This window comes from Festucalex cinctus, chromosome 14, assembly GCF_051991245.1.
Source record: "Festucalex cinctus isolate MCC-2025b chromosome 14, RoL_Fcin_1.0, whole genome shotgun sequence".
NCBI classification, from domain to species: Eukaryota; Metazoa; Chordata; class Actinopteri; order Syngnathiformes; family Syngnathidae; genus Festucalex; species Festucalex cinctus.
In genome coordinates, this window is record NC_135424.1 from 22,226,030 (window position 1) to 22,249,570 (window position 23,541).

Sequence of the window (23,541 nt, forward strand, 5' to 3'; positions counted from 1 at the left end):
CGCCTGTTAAATTCTTAACCCGCCGTTAACTAACCCGCCACTAAATATGCCTTGTTCAAAACATGGTTAGTCATGCCGTTTGTTAACGGCACCGTCAAAGTTAATCGTGTCGTTTACGTCACGGGTTAGCACAGATATATCCCACAATTCCTCTTTTTGTTTACTTCGGGGTCGGCGAAAGCAATGGATACTATCCAAATGACCCCTGGCACTTGCCAAAAAAAGAAGAAGCCCGAAGTTTTCTGCTGACGAAGAAAACATTGAACAATCAGGTTGAAGTAATTTAGGGGGTTTTGTGACATTATTTATTTATTTATTTTTAATTCATCATAATTTATTTTTGTTTTCTCTCTGTCCATTTTTAGAACTTGTCTTAAAAACACATTTTTATTCTTTCTCTTTTGACTCAGCATGAGACTTGGAATTTTATTACTGTTAAGAGGTAACGTGTGCTTAACCCTTCATCAGAATAATCACCAACGTCAAAGTCAAGCCCTCGATAGACTCTTTTTTTCTTGCGATCAGTGGGCATCATCAAGGCAGCATTTAGCCACGAACACAGAGTTAACCACACTGTTAAAAAGTTAGCGGCGGTCCTTAGGTGTGTTAACTTTAACAGAAGGTTAACAGCAGGTTAAAGTTAACAGAGTTTTGAACAACAAGATAACAGTGCCGTTAAAGTTAACGGTCGGTTAAATCTACTTAACCAATGGTTAAAGCTATCACCGTTTTGAACAACTGGGCCTAGTTTAATAAAATTGCTTCAATTGGTAACACACGATTGAATTAAATTAATTTAAGTGAATACATTATGTTAAATTAATTATGAGTTCATTAAAATAAATTAATGAGCTACCATTCAAGCAGGTTTCCCCTGTATTATTATTGTGATTGCACAGGACTACATTTAAATTTACGCATTGACCCGAGCAGCAACGTTCACCCACGCCGCCTCCCTGTCTTTGGCAGCTGTTGCGGTGTTGTATTTGTTTTCTAAAGACATGTTAAAATTCGCTATATGATCGTATTAAGATTTCCAGTTCGAAAGTGGTAAAAAACGTGGTGACGCCCTCTGCTTTCATGTTGCCATGGTGACTCGTCGAATCAGAGCTCCATTGATGCTGTCTTTTTAATGTGGTGGTAACCCTGTGAAACTACTCTGCGTTGACCAAACTAACTCAAATCAGCTGTCCTGGAACCGAAAACGCAAATTCCTATCTCAGGTAGGTCAAATCACTGTTCAGGGTTTGTCTCAAAGTTTGTTGAACTTGTTTTGTTAGATGGACCCTAGGTCCAGGTAGTAAAAACCCTAAAACAGTTTGGCTTTAGCAACAGATGCTTCTACTCAACAGGTGGAGATTAGCTCGTTTATCTGCCAGTTGAGTAGAAACACCTGTGGCTCAAGTCAATCTGTGGCAGGATTTTTACTTTTTGGACATATATTCTGCAACCCTGGGTATAAGCACTTTTTTTTTTTTTTTTAGTAATTGTTATTAATACTATTGTTATCTATTATGAGTCAAACACTTGGGAGAATAAAAAAATAAATAAATAACAGGGTTCAGAAATGTATTTTGGTTATCCATAATTTTCCTAAAAAAAGTTTTAAGTTCAAGCTGTTGATCACCCCTTTAAAAGCTGGAAAACAATATTGCGGTCCAAAGTATATCAGACAATATGTGAAAAATCACGAAACAAAAAAACAAGGAAAATGAACGATAAGATAATTAGTGAACAAATTTAATTAGCCTGCTTCCAGCGTGACGGCCAATCCTTTTCCATCCACCTCTGCAACAATAGCAACACGTCGATTCGCTGGTAAAAGCGACACAGTTCAGTGAGCTCGGTGACGGGTTTCTGGTTGTAACGCAGTAGGAACTCCTGAGTGGGGCTGTGGGACAGAGAACCTTGGGTCCGGTGCTCCAGCAGGGTGAGTTCATCGTAGCTCATCCCCCAGCGGCTCGCAAAGTTCTTCCAGTTTTTGACAGTGCAGTGGTTGGGGTCCAGTTTGAGTCGCAATAAGTCCAGAAGGTCTTTGTCATTCAGGATGTCACTGATCTTGGGAGGAGGTGCAGGACGGCAGCACTTTTCACAAGGGCTGTTTAGATGTAATTGCAGTTCTTTGGGGTCGTCTTCTTGGCAGAGACGTACAAATATAGAGGACATGGAAAATATTGATCAAATAAGGAATGATTATTTAACTCATCTACTATGCTAATTGTTTGATTTTACTACTCATAAGAAATGCTGTACCTGGTGACGTAGATGTTGGGCAGACACATTCTTCAGTATCTTTCACTGGCTGGAACCGTAGACGTAACGTGAAAGATACAAATTAGTCTTCTCTTAATACAGAGGTATTTTACTTTTTTTTTTTTTTTTTTTCATTTCCTATAATTTACAGCCTAGGTTTTCAACTAATCACATTTAGCCAGCGAATAAATAATATTGTCCTTAACGATATATCTTTTTTGTGATTAACAAACTAGAAAACATACGGAGCCCCTAAGGTGACATGGTAGAAAAAAAAAAAAAAACTGCGTTCCCTCGCAAAGCATTTTGCGTTCCCTCGCAAAGATTGCGAGGGAACGCAAAGATTGCATGCCCTCGCAAAAAACTTTGCGTTCCCTCGCAAAGATTGCGTTCCCTCGCAAAACAAATTTGCGTTCCCTCGCAAAGTTTGCGAGTGAACGCAATCTTTGCGAGGGAACGCAAAGTTGTTTTGCGAGGGAACCAAAGTTGTTTTTTTCGCTTACCATGTCACCTTCGCTGCGCCGTAAACACTTCCGGGTCATCTTCCATGTGAACAAAAGCGACGTGTAAACAAAGCAGTGGAAAAATACATGCTCCATCCTAGTCGCTTTGGGAAAGCTTTCACACTGTTTTGTTTCATGCTTACAAACGTTCCATCCTCGTCGCTTTTGTTCACATGGAAGATGACCCGGAAGTGTTTACAGCGCAGCGAAGGTGACATGGCAGGCGAAAAAAACAACTTTGCGTTCCCTCGCAAAACAACTTTGCGTTCGAACGAAAAGATTGGTTTCAAAGTTTGGTTTGCGAGGGCACGCAATCTTTGCGTTCCCTCGCAATCTTTGCAATCTTTGCGAGGGAACCAAAATGTTTTGCGAGGGAACGCAAAGTTTTTTTTTTTTTTTTCTACCATGTCACCTTAGGGGCTCCGTAAAAACATGACACACCACAAGAAAAAAAATAAAAAATAAACAATATGCTTTTGACTTGTATATACTGCTGACTACCAGGGAAAAAACATTGTCCAATCATGTTTATTTTGATATTCCCCAATCTTTGTGAAGTAACTGGAATACTGCAAAAGAAATTTTTTAGAAAAAAAAAGAAATAAGTTTTTATTTTTAAGCTATGATGTGTCCACTACAGAGGACATATTTTTTTTTAAACTTGAAGGCTAGGCTCAAATACAGTTAAAATAATTCAAACAATACTTTCATGTGTTCTTAAGCGTCTTATAGAAAACATGCTAATGTGGCAGAATAGATGCCCCTTACTAGTCATGTGCTTCTCGGGTCGAATCCCTGAAGCGTGTGCCGAGTAATGCAGATGAGTGGTTCATGAACGGCGTGTCAATGCGTGTGTTGATGACGTACGTGGTGACGTTTGAAGCCCCACGAAGCAGGTGTACCACGTGACTGATTCAGGAAATGATTCGCAAGGTTTGAGTGTAGTTCGAAATAAAAGCGGCAAAGAAACGCTATGGATTCCCCTTCACTTTTTGTGTCGGGTCCCTTCTTGCGCTACTTTTTTTGCTTTTGGCATTCGATTTGACGAGCTTCTTTTTGCGATGGAACCAGCAAGAAAGAGATTTTCCCTTGTTTAGGAGCACTTTGAGCAGATCTCACCTCAGAAGGTAATGCACTGCAATTACGGTACTATTTTAACAGATTCCAATAATAAAATAAAATAAAATGTGACAACACATAAAATTCACATTTTTCTGTTCACAGTTGAAAGTCCCCTTCAGTACTGGGAATCACAGAAATATACGCGTCCAATTCTATACAAACTTGCTATCTCATATCGATGCACCCCTGCTTCATCAGTACCATGTGAAAGAGTTTTTTTCCAAAGCAGGTGAAATTCTCTGCAAAAAAAAGAAACCGCCTGAGTCCAAAAACTTCGGAAAAAAATATTTTTTAAATAAAAATGAATAAGCACTTTATTTTACCTCCTTATTTCACATTTCCACTTGTTGCATAAGCACAAACATAGACAAAGTAACACAGAACAATTCATGTTAAAACACTCTTCAAATATATATTCTTTTGTATTTAGAGCATGATTTACACCCCACCATTTTATTGCATGCACCAAGCATGTTATACATTTTTCTGTCCACATGATTCCGTAGTCGAGGAAATGAATCATCTTGAAGCCCCTACGTGTGTGTGAAGCATTTCACTGCAGGGCTTCACTGCTTTACGGGGCTTCATTTTGCCATCACTACCCCTTACCACAAGGGGGCAGAGTGCCCCTAATTAAGCAGGTGCCTATAAATAGGTCAGCGCAGCGCCAGTCTGTCTCTCTTCCACTTCCTTTTCCTCCTTGACGGAGTTGACAGACGTGCGCTGATGTGGTCTGTGTGCGGGTGGTGTCGGACCCAAGTGAAGGTATGCGTGCTTTTGTTGACTTGGCCCATTCATGATTTTAGAAACTTAATCTAGTACTGCTTGGTTACAGCAACGTGGCATATGTTGGAGCGTGACTGTTTCCTGGTGTCCGGGTGGGTGCGCGGCGCTTCCTGCAGGTAGGGCGTTGGCTGTCGGCCTTGTGCAAGGGCGGGGCAGGGGAACAAGCTTTAATTGCTTTTACCCTGTAAATTGTGGAGCCGCGCTGGGTATCTCCTCCCCACGCCGTGACCTTGCTATTGTGCGCTCAGGTAAGGAATAGGAATTCCCTTTTTTTTTTTTTTTTTGTGCTAGTTGGGAAGACCTTTTTTTATTTTTGATTAATTTGTCTTCCAGTTTGGTACTACTCCGGGTTATACTGTTGTCTTGGCTTTTTAACATCTTAAAACTGGATTTTAAACACGTTACCTTCCTGACAACTTCCCCTCCTGTCTGGGCGGCGACCTGGGTCAGCTGAACTGTTAGGACCGACCCAGGCGAAGTGTTGCCACCGCGGAGCCCTTCTATTCATTTAACATTTTTATCTGTTTGGATTCTTTGTTTTATATTAAGTTTGTTTCTTTTAACAGTATGGGTATTTTGTATGTCTAAGATTGTTTTTTATTTTTGCTCTGCCAGATGACTTTGGGTGAAGTGGTGTGGGTTGTTTGCGTTTTTTTAATTTGTGTTTTTTATCGTTGCCAGGTACTGAGGGCACCTTGCGGCAGCGGTCCCCCTGGTGGTGGTCCCGTTTTTTCCCCACTTATTTGGTTTGCTGTGTCACGGGTGCTGTGTAGTGTTTGGAGTTCCCCCTTTTTTTGGTACCGCTGTCGTGGTAAGTCCCCCAGTCCTGTGGTGTTTTTAGCAGTCCCACACCACTTTCTTTTGTTGTCAGGTTGTTGTTTTTTTAAGCTTTTAATTTGTTAATAAACTCAGAATATTTTGGAGTCACATCTTGTCCTGTGGATGTTTAAACTGCGTGCCTTTTAGTTGTGAAGCGTGTTTTAGACTCCTGGGGTGCAAGTCCCCAGGTGGCGTTGTCCCCCACTAATTAAGCCACTTTGCCACACTAACAACATTTAAAGCCTAAATTTGTTCGATAAAAAGTATTATACAGTACACTTACTTTTCCTCTTCCCTAAAAAGTGCTTGCACTGAGGGAAGCCATATTCTTTTACGATGCAATCAAAGGTAGCAAAGCCCCACCCCTACACATTTGGTATCAGTGGAAAGTTTGGAATGTCTTCTATAGAGCACAAAAGGAGTTAATTTAATCGTATGTACTAGGTGGAAGATATTCAGGTTTAAAAATGTCCACTACAGAGGACAAATTTGAACTGCTGGTATTCAGGAGGATGCATCAACTTAAAAGAACTAGAGAAAACTGGGACATTTAAACACCTTATGAGGACTGGAGATGCTTGACTTTTTTTTTTTTTTTTTAAGAACATCTCACAGTCTCAGAAACCATCCAACATCTTCAAATGTTTTAATATGGACTCATCAAGTTCTCTCAATGTTTTTTTTCCCCCCCCCCCCCATTCTGAAAAGGAATTAAGAAGATATACTGAATTCACCCTTTCATACATCTCTTTTGCATTCATGCAAGAGACCGAATCAGATTTATAGGCCAAATATGTAAAAACACACAAGGAATTGGTCTTCAAATGTACAACCTGTCTGAGAAACACGCAAATATAATAATGACCAACAGGAGGAGATAGATAAAACGGGAAGCCTGGTGGTTCGTTAAATAGCGCAACAACCATGTGTGTCATGTGGTTCTCTGTGTGGTTTACAATCCAAAATATACAGAGGAATGTGATTTCAATTTGTCCTTAAGGTTTTATAACAGGGGTCACCAGCCTTTTTGAACGTGAGAGATACTTCTTGGCTACTGATTAGTGCGAAGGACTACTAATTGTGGGAATGCTGAAAGTTACTACTTCATAATTATTGGTAATACTACTACTATTACGACTATAACTAGTAATTAATAGTTAATTACTATGTAATTTTCACATAATTTATCCTTCAATTTCCTCCATAATAATTCAGTTTAACATTCAGCTTTCAGCATTCCCACGCAATTTCTCCAGAAATTGCACTTAGTCTAGTTTGATACACACTTCTGACAAATTATCTTTAATATTGGTATGTGTTATTAATGACATTTAAATTTCTGAAGGCACTGATCATGTTAATGATTTCTTGCAATAATTCAGAAACAGAAAAAAGGTAATTTAAGCAACGCTATTTTCATAAACCTCTGAGAGCGTATTGTATTTTTAAATAAACATTTCTCAAACATTCCTAATAAATCACATTGGGGCCTATTCACTAAAGGTTTGCGTCGCCTTTGCACCGCGCTAACCGGCAAATTGAGCATTTAGGGAGCACCTAATTCACTTAAACACGCGCAGATGGGGAAATCCGTCACTAAGCGCTCTGCCGAATAGATTGCGTCACGGTGCGCCGGTGTTATTTGCGCGTATGTAAATTAGGTAATTTATACATTTGACGCAAAATATGCCCACCCCAATGCAAATGAGACCCATTGATATGCAGTGTCTAATTCATTAACGCCAGCGCAAATAGCAACACCGGGTTTGCGTGACGCAAATAATGTTTTTGGAAAGCATGTATTAACATGACGCACCTCGATCTCCGGCAGTGCATGCCATTTGCCACACAACATGCGCGGCTGATCACACAGAGAGGAGAGAAAGAGAGAGAGAGGGGGAAATATTTCCGTGTTAGTTTAAGACATCGCGTAACCCGCGCTGATCGGCAATAGCGGGGAGGCATTTTAGGATCATTTTTACATGCCAGATGCATACTGTACGGCCACGCCAACCTCTAAAAATATATTTTTGAAACACGATCGCAACAATAATTTGTACTTTATGAATGACGTTGTCGTCCTCTCTGCTTAATGGCACTCTAAACGCTTACTCTCGGTCCAACCTCGCTTTCTGATAATGTCATTTTTCTCGCAACTGTTACTATAACAACCACGTTCTTGGCGCAAATCCCTTGCCATGTGTGGTAAATCAGGTGCAAATTTGCTCCAAGCTGTCAGTTTTGTGGGCGTGTTTGCGCCGGTATATCATTAGAGCAATATCCTTAGTGAATAGGTTGGTAACTGGGCGCAGACTGCGTGTGCAGTTGTGGTGCAATATTTCGTGCTATTACTGGACGCAGTGCATTCTTAGTGAATATGCTCCATTGTGTTTTCACTGGTGAGCTATTTTTAGAACAGTCCCTCGGCCTACTCATGTGGTCATTGCGAGCTACCCGGTGTCCGCGGGCACCACGTTAATGACGCCTGGGTTTGAGCTAATACATAAAAACATAAGTACACCATGAGCAGGCTCAAAGAGCTTCTCTGAGAAGTCAGAAATTAATTAAACATAATTACTATTTTTTGTGTCAATGCAAATAATTATTTAGCATTTTTTTAAGTAAATCAGTGAATTTGAAAATTCAACAACAATAATTATATTTTAGCATAATCACAGTTTTTTTTTTTTAACAGTTGGTTACACACTAAAATACAAATTTAGTGTGGTTTGAATAATTGTGAGAATGTTTAAAAAAAATAGTGCTCTGTTTTCAAAATTGTGGCTAAACGGTTGTAAAACTGTAATAGCATGTTAAATAAAATTTAATAGGGTATTAATTATTCATTATATTTGTAATTAATTACCTATGCTTTCGTTTAGGGAAGCGTTACCTGTGTTTAGCTCTTTGGGGTTTTTTTTTGTGTGTGTTCTTCTCAATTTTCAACATTGTGTAGTAGGTAACACATTGTTACTGTATCGTTTGAGCACTGACAATTAAATCTATAAATATAAACAATGGAGTGACAAAAAGCAATCCTACCGGAAAGACATAATTTTGCAAAGTTCGTGTGAAGTAAAACTAAATTGGTGAATGGTTTTCATGATGCAAACACAATTCGGTAATACTCCTAAATACTGACCTGCTTGATTCTGTTGGAGGGACTCAAGTATCCAGAGGGCATGGAGCTCAGGTGGAGTGTCACAGCATCTGGGAGAGATACTTCACAATCAATACTGGAGTGCTTTTATCACAAGAAACATTTGGATGTTGGATTTTTGTGTCCAGTCAGACTTCAGCCTGTATGCCCTGCAATGTCAATCTGATCTGCCTGGAGACTTCAGAATCAGTAGTGCTGACCAATTTAATTAGAAATTCCGCTGCTTCTTTAGCCAATCAGATTTTGAATTTGCCAGAAAGGACTGGGCAAACAAAGTACAACACATTAATACATTTAATAATCGGCATCTTAGGTGAGTATGATGTCTTTTACAGGGAGTCCTCGTGTAATGAACGAGTTCTGTTCCTACGCTGGCGACATAGCCCGAATTTCCACGTAAGTTGGATTTCACAGCTGAAGTCGAAATTTATGTCAAAATACTTTGTACTTTTTTTTTTTTTTTTTTTTTTTTTTAAAGAGAGAAACATAAAAAAGGCACGGGCTTCGTAAAGTTGTAGGTTGTGTACCTTAAATAATTAATAAATATCTTGTTTTTGTTGTGTTATTCTATAAATATTGGTTCTGCTGTTATGTTTTATGAATTTGCACAGTGCCGTATGAATACATTATCACGCATAACAGAAAGACACACTTTGTTACCACTTTACCTATTTTTTTCATTAGATTGGTTCATATTTATGGCCTAGAAGTATTTTTCTATATGATTATTTACTGTAATTACTACATTACTAATGTGTTACAGCATAGTTTAGTCATAGCCCCCATACGTTCCAACTTGCGCACAAATTCAGAATACGTCGTCACCTACCATACAAATGTTTGCAAGAAAATATTACATGTATACAACAGAACAAACTCAAATGATGATTTCAGAATTGCATGGGGCACAGTAATTGATTAGCCAATTAATTGATATCGTTGAGAGGGCAAGTTGTTCAGAAAATGGATGGAAAAATTAATTCTGTCCATTTGTGAGTAATCCATTTTGAAGCTTTTTTATTTTATTTTATTTTTTTAATTCTCTCATTTTGAACTTGATGCCTGTAACATGTTCCAAAAGGCTGGGATAAGGGCAGCAAGACTGGGAAAGTTGATTAACATTCCATAGGTGAACAGGTGAGTATAATGAATGTGTATAAAATGAGCATCCTCAAAAGGCTCAGTCATTCACAAGGAAGGATGGAGCGATGTTCATATGAACAACCGTGTGAGCAAATAGTCCAAAAGTTTAAAAAGAATGTTTCTCAAGGTACAATATTAAATTATATATTTAGTGCAGGAGAAACGAAAAGAAGACTATGAGTTATTGTTCACTGCTCATCACCATTGCCACAGCATTGTGTTACTCTCCCGCTTGTTCCTTGTTTGACTTGTCCCGCCAGTAGTTTCTTACAGTCAGTCTTCTGCTTGTAAATTCTACTATGATTTTTGGTTTCTCATTGTTTTTTCTCGGTCTTGTGTAGGATTTTATTCTTTTTTTTTTTTCTTTTTTTTTTTCCACCCTTCCCCACCCCACCAAGAAATGTGTTGTGTGCCCTATGTGTATATTTACAAAGTGTATAGTGCAAAACTAGTAAAGTGAGTAAGAGGAGCGACCAGCGGGGCCTCACCCAACCCGGCGGGTGTAGGTGGCACGCCCGCCCCCCCATGCACCCCCCAACCCCCCGACCCGCCCCCCACCCCACCCATCTGGCACCACGATAGGCACCGGCCACCGGAGCCCGCCCGGGGCGCCAGGAGTTCTACCGGAGTGGGGCAGGCCTCAAACCCCCGACCGGCCCCCGGAGCCCGACGCCGGGCCGGGGAGGGAGCCCCAGGCCCAGGGAGAGGGAGGGGGAGGGGGCGGGGGGCAGACAGGGAAGGGGGGAGGGGGAAGCGGGGAGGAGACGACAAGAAGGCGAAAGGGCGGCTGCAGGGCAGGAGGGGGGGGGGGGGGGGGGGGAGAGAAGGGAGGGCGACAAGGGAAAAGGGACCGGGAGGCAGAGGAGGATGGGCGGGGGGAGGCGAGGAGGGAGAGGCGACGGGGGGGAGGAAGGGGGAGGGGAGAGGGAACCACAGGGCACACCAGAGGCCCACCCGCCCCGAACCGCGCCGCCGGGCACGGAGCAGCGGACCGCGCCGGGACGGCACCGCCCCGGGCACCAGGGAAAGCACCCCAACACCGCACCCCACAGGGGGCCCAGGGAGCGGTGTAGGATTTTATTCTGTTTTGTATTTGAGTTGACCCATCTGACAATCAAACTCTGCTAAACAATGTCACTTCAGGACTGATACCATCTTTTCACAATCTCCATACTGTATCTTTTACATGGTTGGATGAAATACAGTAGCCAGTCTAATCTGTAATCTCTAAGAACCTACTGTCTTCTCCACTGAGCTCCCACTACCACTCTAGCAGTATCAAGTTTCACATACCAGAATGGGTGAGGCAGGAAGTCAGGCAAAGTGATGGCAACAATGTCATTAGTCAGCACCAGACTCTTAATCGGAAACCAAGTCAATATATTGATGAGAAAAGCCTGAAATGAAGCACGGGTTGCCACCAGTGTATGACTGTGTCTGTCCTAGTGACATGTTGAACCCTTGTGCTGACATCATCAGGGGACTGAATACAGCCTGAATAACAGCACTCATGATGAAACATTCCATACTGATATATTTCAAATGAAGGCCAGAAAGTTGTCATTATAATATCTATATTTTCTTCTCTAAACTTAGCAGATGAAATGTCTCTCTTCTGATTTATATCCTACCTGTGTGCATAACCACTAATTATATAAAACATATTGACAAGGCGGGGTCAAGTAGGACTCAGACGCAGGCGTAAGGTAGGCCACCAAGGCAGCAGGTTTATTTCCGGCCAACAGTGGTCTCCTCTCAAACTGAGAGGAGAACAGGGAGGGGAAAAAGTGGAGAACAAAAAGCGCTCCACTAGGGAGGAAAAAACAGGCAAAAGGTACTGGGGACAACAGAAAGCGCTCCGCTAGGGAGGAAAAAGGGCACAAGGCAAAAGGGGTAACTAAAGGCGCTCCAAAAGGGAGGAAAAGGCACAAAAACAAGGCAACAACGCTAGGCAACATGAACGAGGACATAAGGACTGTGGACGCTTCCATGCACTGACGGTGTGTGACACTTCGGCCACGAGGAGAGAATTCAGGTGGCTTTTATGTCCGGGTTGATTAGGAACAGGTGGTAGTGATCATGGGCGTGGACCGGTAATCAGTGAGGCTGCAGGAAGGGTAAGTGACCTGGGGTGAGAGTGGAGTCAGGACTATCAAAATAAAACAGGAAACATGACTATGACAATAAAGGCCTGTCACGCAGGTGGCGGCGTGACAGTACCCCCCCCTCAATGGCCGGCTCCTGACGGCCATCCGACCCAAAGAGTCCAAAAACAAGGGCGGGCGGAAGGGGGCACGGAGGTGGGAACACGGCCCACCCATCCGTACAGACAAAAAGCAGTTCAGGAGGGCGTCCGCGAAGCCCGACGAGAGAGTCCCAGCGGGGCCAGTCAGGAGGGCGTCCTCGACGCCCAACGAGAGGTGAAGGCAGCCGCAGGGCTTGCGCCGCCGGGACTTTGAGCGATGCCTGGCGAGGTTCCGGAACTTTGGGCGGCGCCCGGCGAGGTTCCGGAACTTTGGGCGGCGCCCGGCGAGGTTCCGGAACTTTGGGCGGCGCCCGGCGAGGTTCCGGAGCTTTGGGCGGCGCCCGGCGAGGTTCCGGAGCTTTGGGCGGCGCCCGGCGAGGTTCCGGGACTTTGGGCGGCGCCCGGCGAGGCTCCCGGACTTTGGGCGGCGCCCGGCGAGGCTCCCGGACTTTGGGCGGCGCCCGGCGAGGCTCCCGGACTTTGGGCGGCGCCCGGCGAGGCTCCCGGACTTTGGGCGGCGCCCGGCGAGGCTCCCGGACTTTGGGCGGCGCCCGGCGAGGCTCCCGGACTTTGGGCGGCGCCCGGCGAGGCTCCCGGACTTTGGGCGGCGCCCGGCGAGGCTCCCGGACTTTGGGCGGCGCCCGGCGAGGCTCCCGGACTTTGGGCGGCGCCCGGCGAGGCTCCGGGACTTTGGGCGGCGCCCGGCGAGGCTCCGGGACCCTGGGCGGCGCCCGGCGAGGCTCCGGGACCCTGGGCGGCGCCCGGCGAGGCTCCGAGGCGAGAGGCGGCAGCCGACGAGGTTCAGGAGCGAGAGGCTGCAGCAGACGAGGTTCAGGGGCGAGAGGTTGCAGCAGACGAGGTTCAGGGGCGAGAGGTTGCAGCAGACGAGGTTCAGGGGCGAGAGGTTGCAGCAGACGAGGGTCAGGGGCGAGAGGCTGCAGCAGACGAGGGTCAGGGGCGAGAGGCTGCAGCAGACAAGGTTCAGGGGCGAGAGGCTGCAGCAGACGAGGTTCAGGGGCGAGAGGCTGCAGCAGACGAGGTTCAGGAGCGAGAGGCTCCAGCAGACGAGGTTCAGGAGCGAGAGGCTCCAGCAGACAAGGTTCAGGAGCGAGAGGCTCCAGCAGACGAGGTTCAGGAGCGAGAGGCTCCAGCAGACGAGGTTCAGGAGCGAGAGGCTCCAGCAGACGAGGTTCAGGAGCGAGAGGCTCCAGCAGACGAGGTTCAGGAGCGAGAGGCTCCAGCAGACGAGGTTCAGGGGCGAGAGGCTGCAGCAGACGAGGTTCGGGGTTCTGAGGCCAGTCCGACCCTTCACCCCAGTCGCCACGGTCCAAAGCCATCAACTCTTTTATCTCTGCAATGACTCGGGCGATGTCTTCAAGCCTCTGCCAGGTCTCCAAGTTGGACACTCCCGCTGGGTCCATGCTGGCCGAAGTGTACTGACAAGGCGGGGTCAAGTAGGACTCAGACGCAGGCGTAAGGTAGGCCACCAAGGCAGCAGGTTTATTTCCGGCCAACAGTGGTCTCCTCTCAAACTGAGAGGAGAACAGGGAGGGGAAAAAGTGGAGAACAAAAAGCGCTCCACTAGGGAGGAAAAAACAGGCAAAAGGTACTGGGGACAACAGAAAGCGCTCCGCTAGGGAGGAAAAAGGGCACAAGGCAAAAGGGGTAACTAAAGGCGCTCCAAAAGGGAGGAAAAGGCACAAAAACAAGGCAACAACGCTAGGCAACATGAACGAGGACATAAGGACTGTGGACGCTTCCATGCACTGACGGTGTGTGACACTTCGGCCACGAGGAGAGAATTCAGGTGGCTTTTATGTCCGGGTTGATTAGGAACAGGTGGTAGTGATCATGGGCGTGGACCGGTAATCAGTGAGGCTGCAGGAAGGGTAAGTGACCTGGGGTGAGAGTGGAGTCAGGACTATCAAAATAAAACAGGAAACATGACTATGACAATAAAGGCCTGTCACGCAGGTGGCGGCGTGACACATATCACCCTTGATTTCAAGTTTCCGCCTCATCACTCAATCTGACACTCTTTTCAATTCCAGGACATTCAGAACAAACTCTTCGATGAAAAGGTATATATTCAGTGCCACCTAGTGGTGAACTAATAGAATGCAACGATTCTAAGCACGCACACTACGGTGCCTCAGAGAGATCACCCTTTGCAAGCCTGACATCAATTACTACGAATATTTTTTTTGGAATGAGCTAGGGAGCGAGCAAATTGTGAGCAGGAGCTCACGTGAACTGCAAACAAGAGTGGCTAGAAAGAACTAACTAGTATGGCTAACGAGAGCAGCTAGCGGCAAAGCTAACAAAAGTTAGCAGGAGCAAAGCAGAGGAAAACAAGCTGCGCCGTGGAAACCTGAATCACTGGACTCGGCGACAACCACCTGCAGGCTACACCTGTGGAATATAAGCAGAGGTCGACCCATTGGGTCTGACACAAGCTGCAAGCACCACCAGAGGCAAACTACATTCACAAAGTTCCTTTGGGTGTTTGTAGCAGAAAGATAGCGGCGAAACATGTCAGGATCTTGTAAGGTGCGGTATCTAATATAATTAGCAATTACAAGACCTGTGATTATATAAACTCTATGTTGATGTGATAGAACATATTTTTTGTGCATATTTTTGAAATGAATACTGTGTTTTTAAACTGTAATAATTAACACTTCAACATTAGATGGTACTAAAAATTACATACTGTCCCTTTTAATTAACTGCACTACATAGACTTCATTTTTTCACCCAGTCCAGAGAAAACATTTCATTCCACAATATGCTTCTGAAATTCTTTGTTGGAGGTTTGACATGTGTTGCCGTCCAAGTATTTAGATCCATCAGCAAATCCAGCCATTAACAATAGTACTTATGATGATTTATTTTTACAAGACAGATTGAATGCTAGTGGGAAGGTAGAAGCACATCTTTGAGGGCCAGACATAAATAATTGAAAATGTTACTCTAGATCTGTAATGTGGAATGATTTAACAGAGTGGTGGGGCAAAATAAAGACAGCACAGGATGGCACTACCAGGGTCCCACATTGAGCGGCCACCATGGGCAAGGTTGTGTTTGCGCTGTCAGAACCATTACTGGACCTTTATATTCATGGTATAGTGTTCCCTCTCTATAACGTGGTTCACTTTTTGCGGCCTTGATGTTTTGCAGATTTTAAAGTGCAATTCTGTATGCATTTTTTTTTTTTTTTTTTTTTTACAGTAATGTACCTATTTTATTAAATTTATGAAGGTTTAAACATTGTGAGAAATGTGAGAAAATTCAGTTGAAGCCGAATTCAGGATTAAATACATCATAATCAAGTTCATTTCTGAAATTGGCTCAAATTTGGGGCCAACATTTGTAATATACGGCTGTCCAACACAGTGACAGATTGACCCCAGACCACTGGACCAACATTAATTTTGGACCCTGTATACTTGGTTATGTGTAGGATTATTCATAGCTTTGGACCTTTGAATGTATATCACATGCATTACAAGTTGATGCTTTGCGAAGTGGGATTTATGGGTTATGTTTTAAGTCAGTGGTTCTCAAATATACCACAAATAATACCACCACAAAACATGATGTACTGTAGCTCTGAAAGTATCATCGTAATGACCAACATAAAATAACATAACTTAAGTATCAAAGTAGGCCCAAGTGTTCATCAAAAACAAGGCAGTGCTTTTATTCCTAAAAAGTACTGGCTTTAGTTCAGGTGCTTCTACTCAACTGGCAGATAGACAAGCTCGTCTCCACCTGTTGAGTAGAAGCAGCCTACCTGTGGCTAAAGCCATACTGTTTAATGGTTTTTACTTTATTCACCGAAGGGATTGTTTCAGGCACTAGAACAGATCTATAGGAAAGCATTGGAATTCTGCAGCTGATTCAATGATTCCATGGAATATTTCTAACTACAAGAGATAAAAAATGATGACTTTGGTCTCTTGGAGAAAAGCAAACAGTAGGAGGGGCATAGCTCAAGGTGTGGCAGAGGTTGTGAGTTCCTTCCCCAACTCTTGAGTGACATTTCTTTCTTTTTTTTAATTTTTTTTTATTTTACTCTCTTCCTCGTGTAAATCTTAGCCTACTCTAAAATCGAGTCAAGTTGGTCTCTCTCTAGAGTCAGTTTTACTCTAAAGAATTTACTGTGTGGATAAAATGCATTCTGATGTTTGAATAAATTTCATGTTTTAAACATAAAATTCATTTGTATTAATCAAGTGTTTTTTTTTTTTTTTTGCCGACTACTACATAGAGCATCATTATCACTAGTATTCTTCCACATTTTGAGAATCACTGCTGAGCAATGATCCTTTCATAGGCATTACTGGTGTAGCTATTCACTCGCCTGATTTCTGCCTAGCAACCAACTAGTAGCCTCACCCAAAATCAGGGATTATTGTAAGGGCTAAGCTCCAGCTCCTCGTCAACCAAAATAGGATATGCGGTATAGAAATGAATGAAATATTATAATAATTGTTTTCCATAGTCAATGACGATATAGCATAAAATCGTAATAAATTGGAGGTCAACAAGGTGTTTGGTGTCTGTGCTCTGAGTAACACGCTTACCATTCGGATCAGTTACTTGCACGGGGTAATTGGCTTCTAACGACTGCGACAGAGAAAAAGGAAAGACCAGTTAATAATAGAAAGATAAATCAAGCTAAAAATAAAGAAGCCTTTTGTGGAAGCTTAAAAGGTAGCCTGACACACATACTAAGCCATCAACTATGGGAGAAAATAACTGCAAAGACAGAATGTAACTCCAATGGAAGGAACAAAGGGTAAACTACATAAAGAAAACAATATATGAAGACAGTTGACACATAACGCTAAAGGAGAGAATGAATGAAAAAAGTACTCACAATTTCTGCCACGAAAGTGGTGGTGTCGGTGTCCTCCACTGGCTCTGAGCTGATTCGGTCTGCTTCCAAACACAAAGGGATTTGTTAGGGTAGTGGACACTATTTCAAATTTGATCAACTGCATATACAGAGCCCCCCTGAGATACAAGTTTAATTTGTAAACTTAATATATTGAAACAAGAAAAAACAATCCCCCGCACACTGATTAGGCCTTCATTAGGCCTAGATTTAAAAGGAACTGCAAGATCTCCACTTGCAAATGATGTAACGTTGGCCGCTGAGACTACCTTTTACCAATCCACACCCATAGTTGTGCCATGGTCCGGGGGGGTCTTTCAAAAATATATGAAGATAATCACAATTTGTTCAATTAATTGATATCTACAAAGATTCAAAGGGATTGATGCGTACGGTTGTCATAATGTGAGGACATCCACCACGCACGCTAGTGGAGCTCAGAATCTGTCTCGATCAAATTGACCAAAATCGTGTTTCACCACTTGCTCACAACCTAGACCTGTAAAGTACATAAGTAGATGATAGTACATTCGATTTGTTAGTTTCTTGAATTATGGCATCACGATTAAATGGAAAATAATAATAATAATAATAATAATAATAATAATAATAATAATCAGAAGATAATATCTGTTGTTCATACATTTTCTATACTGCCAATCCTGTCTTTTAGGTACCATACAATCTTTTTTTATGCACAAAAGCCTATTACTGCTGGACACAATGGACGGATTACCACTCAATCGAAGGGCAATAGTGAATGTGCCATTGATTGTGAAACAAGCCCATAGTGCATTAACGTCAGCTATGTGAATGACTCTATTAATCTATTGATGTAAATTTATACACTTGTATACTTACTTACAATGTTTTGCTTTGCTCTTATTTTATTTATCTTACTCTTTACTGCATGATGTTCCATATTTCATGTTTCATGTACAGCACTATATACAGCAACGCTTGTTTTAAAGTGTTTTATAAATAAAGTTGAGTTGAGTATTATTTATATACGTTAGCAACTTAGCAGCTGTTAATTGGCCGCGGCCGCCGTCATTTATACCGTAAAAAGTCTTCTTTATGGTGTTTGTCGGTTATTAAATTCAACTGTGTAATATCTATTAAACCGTAGCAGCACAAATGACCAAAACAGATTATTTCCACCACATTTTGCGTGTGGTAACAGTTAGCATCTTCTGATTCAGCCACCATGTACAAAGTGCTCCATTGGCTACACATTGATTCCTCTTTTAGTAGCCTTGATAGCCTCTTCTCGTTGTGGCAGCTGGTCCACAACAGCTGTCAATCATTGTTCAAGTGTGGCGTTTGCCATTTACTCAAAGAGGGAGATGCGTTTTCTATCATGCCAAAATGGCTGCGCTAACTGCCATTTTGGGACGCGCGATGTCAACGTCAGGATCTCTATAGTAGCTACGTTTTATCAAAGGAAATCAAATCACACACATGCATAGTGCAAATTATAATGATGACAAGCATCAAAAAAAGTGTCCAACTCCTGTCAATTTAGAATGTCATATAATCAGATAACCATGACAAAATTTTCAAAACTGAACATACAATGAACAGAGCATAAAACAATTAACCAATAAATGCTACTCAATAAAAGAGTGAATGAAAAAGAAGCAGCTTTATCAAATCAAAAATATTGAGACCAAAAAAAAACAACAACAACAACAACAGACATCCATATCCCATCCTACATGCACAATGCTGAATCGTCCAATCAGCTCGAAGTATTGTACAGAATGTTCCGTCTTTCCCGAGCAAATCACCTTTGATTAGTCCCGGATTGATATTGTGGAGAACTCCCTTGAGTGACTCACAATATCAATCTGGCTACAGCCAGGTTATCTGTCGCGTGCTGCTGCAACCTGCCTCAGCGTCTTTGGGCCCCTTTCCTCCACTGAAAAGCTCTGTAATTTTGGCTGCACTTTCCTGGAGCTTTTTTTTATTTTCTTCCATCTTAATTTCTCTGCACCACCCATTTCCTTCTCACCTGCCTTCTTTCTTTTCGACATTTCTCCTTCGCTATCTTTCTATAGTAGCAAGCTACTACAACTATTAGTGCCCGCTGCTTATTATTGGTCACAAAGCGACAATCCGACGAAGCATATGGTCACTTGGTTAGCTCTGAGTTTGCGTCTGACGCTGACTTGGGCGAGTCACTTCGCCAGGCGCCAGCCGTGTGTCCTACTCGCAAGTGCCGGCCTGTGAGCACGGCCGTTGGGCTTGTTGCGGCTTTGTTTACATTTTGACCGATAAACCCATATTAGGCGATAACTCGGTGCCTTGGCCTATATTTATAAAATAGCACATCTTAGGGATGCGTCGATTTATCGGCCCTGATTTCCTTAATTTTGGAAGATCTGTGAGCAGCCGATCCCTTAAAAATAAACCGATCTTTTCCACCAATCTCATCTACCTCCTCAGAGGTCTGGAAAAGTCAGCCACTGTCCTCTTCTGCTGAGATGACTAATAGGATTTTCATTTTTATTTGGGAGAACTACCTCATGTGCAGTTAAGACAACCCATTTGTATTATTTCGCCGAAACTGTTCAATGTTTTCCAATGAAACAAGATTGGAACACTGAAGGTATATGCTGCTTGTAATGAAAAAAATAAAAAAATCGGTATCGGCAAAAATCGGTACCGGACATTTTAAAATATCGGGGATCGGTGATGGGCCTGAAAAATCGGTGCACCATTAGTACAAATATTTTCTTAAAAGATTGCTGTGTATTGGAAAAAAAACGGGGCGCAAAAAAACAAATGTAATAATAATAATAATAATAATAATAATAATAATAATTATTATTATTATTATTATTATTATTATTAGTAGTAGTATTATCCATCCATTTTCTTGACCGCTTCTTCCTCACAAGGGTCGCGGGGGGTACTGGAGCCTATCTCAGCTGGCTTTGGGCAGTAGGCGGGGTACACCCTGAACTGGTTGCCAGCCAATCGCAGGTAATTATTATTATTATTATTATTATTATTATTATTATTATTATTGCTATTGTTATTGTTAATACTACTACTACTACTACTACTACTACTACTACTACTAATAATAATAATAATAATAATAATAATAATAATAATAAGCCGATCCAAATCGGACTTGGACAGCCCACAGCCGTTCAGAATTTTTCCCCAAAGTCCCAATGGTCAGTCCGCGCCTGTTGCATGTAATTCAATATGCAAAACAGGGAAACATTAGTCTGTGAAATGACAGTGTGATGTTGACAAAAAGGTTAGTGCAGTCATTGCATACACATTAAGCATTGTGAAGTATTGTGATAAAAAAAAATCACAGGTTGTGGTTTAATTGTAACACTGCAACCTGTCACATACATAGGCTTGCTGACTCCGCTCTCGTTCGCAGTGATTGTTAAATACAGTTAAAGCTGATGAATTGATTGATAATTTCTCTTCAATGTCATAGCACACAGTACAAATGGATTTTCCTCCCTGATTACAGAGGCAAAACAGAATCTCAAAAATGCAACTTTCTTGGTCTGTATATTGCTTTACTATCGATCATTAGTTTAAATATTATCATCATAATCCATGGTTGTGAGCACTTGGTTTATTAAAATAAAATAAGGGAGATTATGTCGAATGACAAGGTGAGGTGTTTTCTGAAACATGATGCCATGTTTGGAGGACAACTTCTAAAATCATAAAGCAACTGTCCAGGACTCATTAATTTGAGCATGCATGCAAATGAAAAACGGCATGGGCAACTGTGTTGTGTTTACAGCAGTGTGGTTTGTCTTGATTGAATCTATCAAGACACTTCCACAAAGTAAAGGTGAGAGTGGTTGTTATAGTTTGAAAGGAAGACGTTAATTACAGGTCTGTCACAAGACATGTAAAACATTTTACTGCATGAACGTTAGCACGCAATAGACTCGTGGGAATGGGACATTTGTATCAGTATCACATTAAACTAAGTTTACATATTTGACCATAAACTCATATACTCTTCCAGCCTTCTATAGATCACAAATATGGTTTACGTCAATGCAATTAATGTGCCAAGAAAACACTTTCTGGCTGTAATATACTTTTAAAAAAGAAGAAGAAAAAAAAGCAACATGCATATAAAAAAAGTATGGCAGCTTTTGGGTGGTATTGTACAGAAGCGCTTCCGTACTATTGCACTTAAGGTGACCAAGCTCAAAGATCATTTTAAACCCTACATCAGTTGAGCATTGTTTCTCCCTTTCTGGGAATGCAAGGACATGCTACTACACGCTCAGGATAATGTTCAAGAGATGAAATACAAACCACATGATCATACATTGCTTATAGGCTGTAATTCCACGTCGGTGAATCTCACTAGTTTACTGTTTGACCACCCATGTCTCCTATAAGCAGTTTGTTTGCAGCCAGCATTGGATGTTATTTTCCGTATAATGTTGCTGCAAGTTGAGAATAAATAAATAAATAAATAAATAAATAAATAAATAAATAAATAAATACATAAATAAATAAATACATAAATAAATAAATAAACATAATGTCTTATAATATATATTATATTTAGATATAATAAATACATAAAATAGATACTTCATTAAATGTTAATTATGTCTCATTAAAATTTTCATTTAAATCTTACATTTAATTTCTATACACTGCACCAAACTTACCATGTAATTACATAATAACTTACCTCGTAGAAAAAAGAAACTCATCACATTATTACATCAACCATTTCACATTAAAACCTGAAATTTATTAATATGCTACCGGTAAGTAAAAATTTGATTACATTGTCACCGGAGAAGCGGAACTCCGTCGTAAACCTGCAGATACCCTTGCATAAGAGCATTGTGCATATTTTGTTGTTGCCTGTCTGACATGTTTTAATAATACAAAATAATGCCTAATTTGAGGCAAAATTTGTTTTATTTTCAAATTAAACATTTTTAGTGAGCTATTTCTCCCATCTTTATCTATCTATCTATCTATCTATCTATCTATCTATCTATCTATCTATCTATCTATCTATCTATCTATCTATCTATCTATCTATCTATCTAATCCATGTACTGTATTGAGTCAAATAGAACTCCATCTATTTTGTATCTTGTACAGTGCCAACAGGTAACACTTGCTACACGTGCTACTGTGTCCTGCTAAAAAGGAATTGGGAAATAATAGAAGTTGTCCCAACTAAATAAAAACTTGAAGTGAGCAGTGGCACTTACCAAATGGTTCTTTACATGTTCTCAAAGTGCTCATTTTTGAAGCCTCTGGAGTTCTCCAGGTCAGTGTTGAGAGTTGAAAAATGTTGACGCCAGCCAGTGGCGGCACGGTAAGCAGAGTGGGGGGGACAAAACAGGTAGGTCGCGTCGATTTAATGCTGCGTTCAAGGACTTCTCAAAAATGTTAACAGTGTAACTTGGTGGGAGGGTCCTTTAAAGAAAACCTGCCCAGTACTATTGGATTCCAGGATTCCTCCTTACATTAAAGAAACACGCGCCTATGGGGCTCCTTTTGTGTTGTTACTTTATGTTACAATTAAATATCATTGTAAAATATTTACAATACATCCCCAAAACAAATACATAGCTTAACAAGGAGAGTTAATTTACAAGGGTTGGGTCCTCCTTTGCTGACAGTGTTCTGTAATTACATATTCACAGTAAATATTTGTATGAAAACATTTTCGGGGCCACAAATAAAAAGCAATCAAATGAAACACGCTGAGTGCTGTCATGCGGTAACTGAGTGTGATATTATGTGCCTCCTGCAATTATTCCAGTCCGCTGTGCGTCCTTCAAACATAATCCGAGGACACTGTACTGCATTTCATAAATTAGATACAAACACTTTCCAAAAGTTCTAATCTTATAAGACATTGATGACAATAACCATTAGGTAAATGTTCACCAAAATAAGGCTCTTTCACCTTGCATAAGAGTGTAAACGTAAATATGTTTTATTAAAATATGAGCAAAAGCAACAGACATTCCAGGTGCATCTTTGCCTACATGTTATACAATGACTGGACAGTGAAGGTTGGAATGTGTCATTGTTTAATGTATTATTGTGCAGCAGAAATGTAGTTAGTGTACAGTGAAGAACTAGTTACAGTTGTTACTGTACTTCACTGAGGGCAGAGGCAGGTGAGGAAACTCACAGGTGAACAGCTTCAGGGAACTGAGGAAGCCACGCATTCTTTGCGTGTGCCTACATGTTGGTGTTTGCTGACTTTTTATTTTTTTATTTTCACTCTACAAACTTTTTATGGTGCTTTTACATCTGAAATGCAGTTTCCTTTATTTATTTATTTATTTATTTATTTATTTATTTGTTTGAGGAACGAGCAAGGCCTAAATGCCGAATAAATTAACACATAACCGGTTCTCTTTAAATTTGGTGGGCAAAAAATGTTGATTAAAATATCCTTTTTAATGAAGTGATTAATCGTGAATCGTGATTAATCAAAATTCTAAGATGTGATTAATCTGATTACTGCTATTTCATGAGTATAATATTTTTTTCACCATTAAAACCCTGATGTATATGATCTGGCACATGCCATGCACGGATAATCCATTAGAGGGCAGTA

General features: G+C 41.6%; 1 protein-coding gene across 7 annotated transcripts; it reads right to left on the reverse strand.

The window, feature by feature from the left end:
• Window positions 1-1,724: 1,724 nt before the first annotated feature.
• edaradd (EDAR-associated death domain) lies at window positions 1,725-22,282 on the reverse strand. 7 transcript variants are annotated; one of them, XM_077496028.1, is made up of 7 exons: window positions 22,175-22,271; window positions 17,328-17,433; window positions 16,917-16,975; window positions 16,621-16,663; window positions 8,626-8,693; window positions 2,254-2,302; window positions 1,725-2,135 (listed from the first exon to the last, which is right to left on the reverse strand). In XM_077496028.1, exons 2-7 carry the CDS (start codon window positions 17,347-17,349, stop codon window positions 1,741-1,743), a joined length of 636 nt encoding a protein of 211 aa, XP_077352154.1. In that variant the 5' UTR covers window positions 17,350-17,433; window positions 22,175-22,271; the 3' UTR covers window positions 1,725-1,740. The 7 variants fall into 7 exon arrangements, with proteins under 7 accessions (XP_077352154.1, XP_077352152.1, XP_077352153.1 ...); XM_077496026.1 differs by lacking the exon at window positions 17,328-17,433 and having other exon boundaries at window positions 22,175-22,282; XM_077496027.1 differs by lacking the exon at window positions 17,328-17,433 and having other exon boundaries at window positions 1,725-2,132; window positions 16,917-16,978; window positions 22,175-22,281.
• Window positions 22,283-23,541: the final 1,259 nt, after the last annotated feature.

Coding starts and splice junctions, on each gene's coding strand:
- edaradd (XM_077496025.1), bottom strand. CDS start 22,208: ATGAGCACTTTGAGAACATGTAAAGAACCATTTG. Junction 16,979..22,174: donor AACATGTAAAGAACCATTTG/GTAAGTGCCACT, acceptor TGTGTTTGGAAG/CAGACCGAATCAGCTCAGAG. Junction 2,303..8,625: donor CCTCCAACAGAATCAAGCAG/GTCAGTATTTAG, acceptor CTACGGTTCCAG/CCAGTGAAAGATACTGAAGA.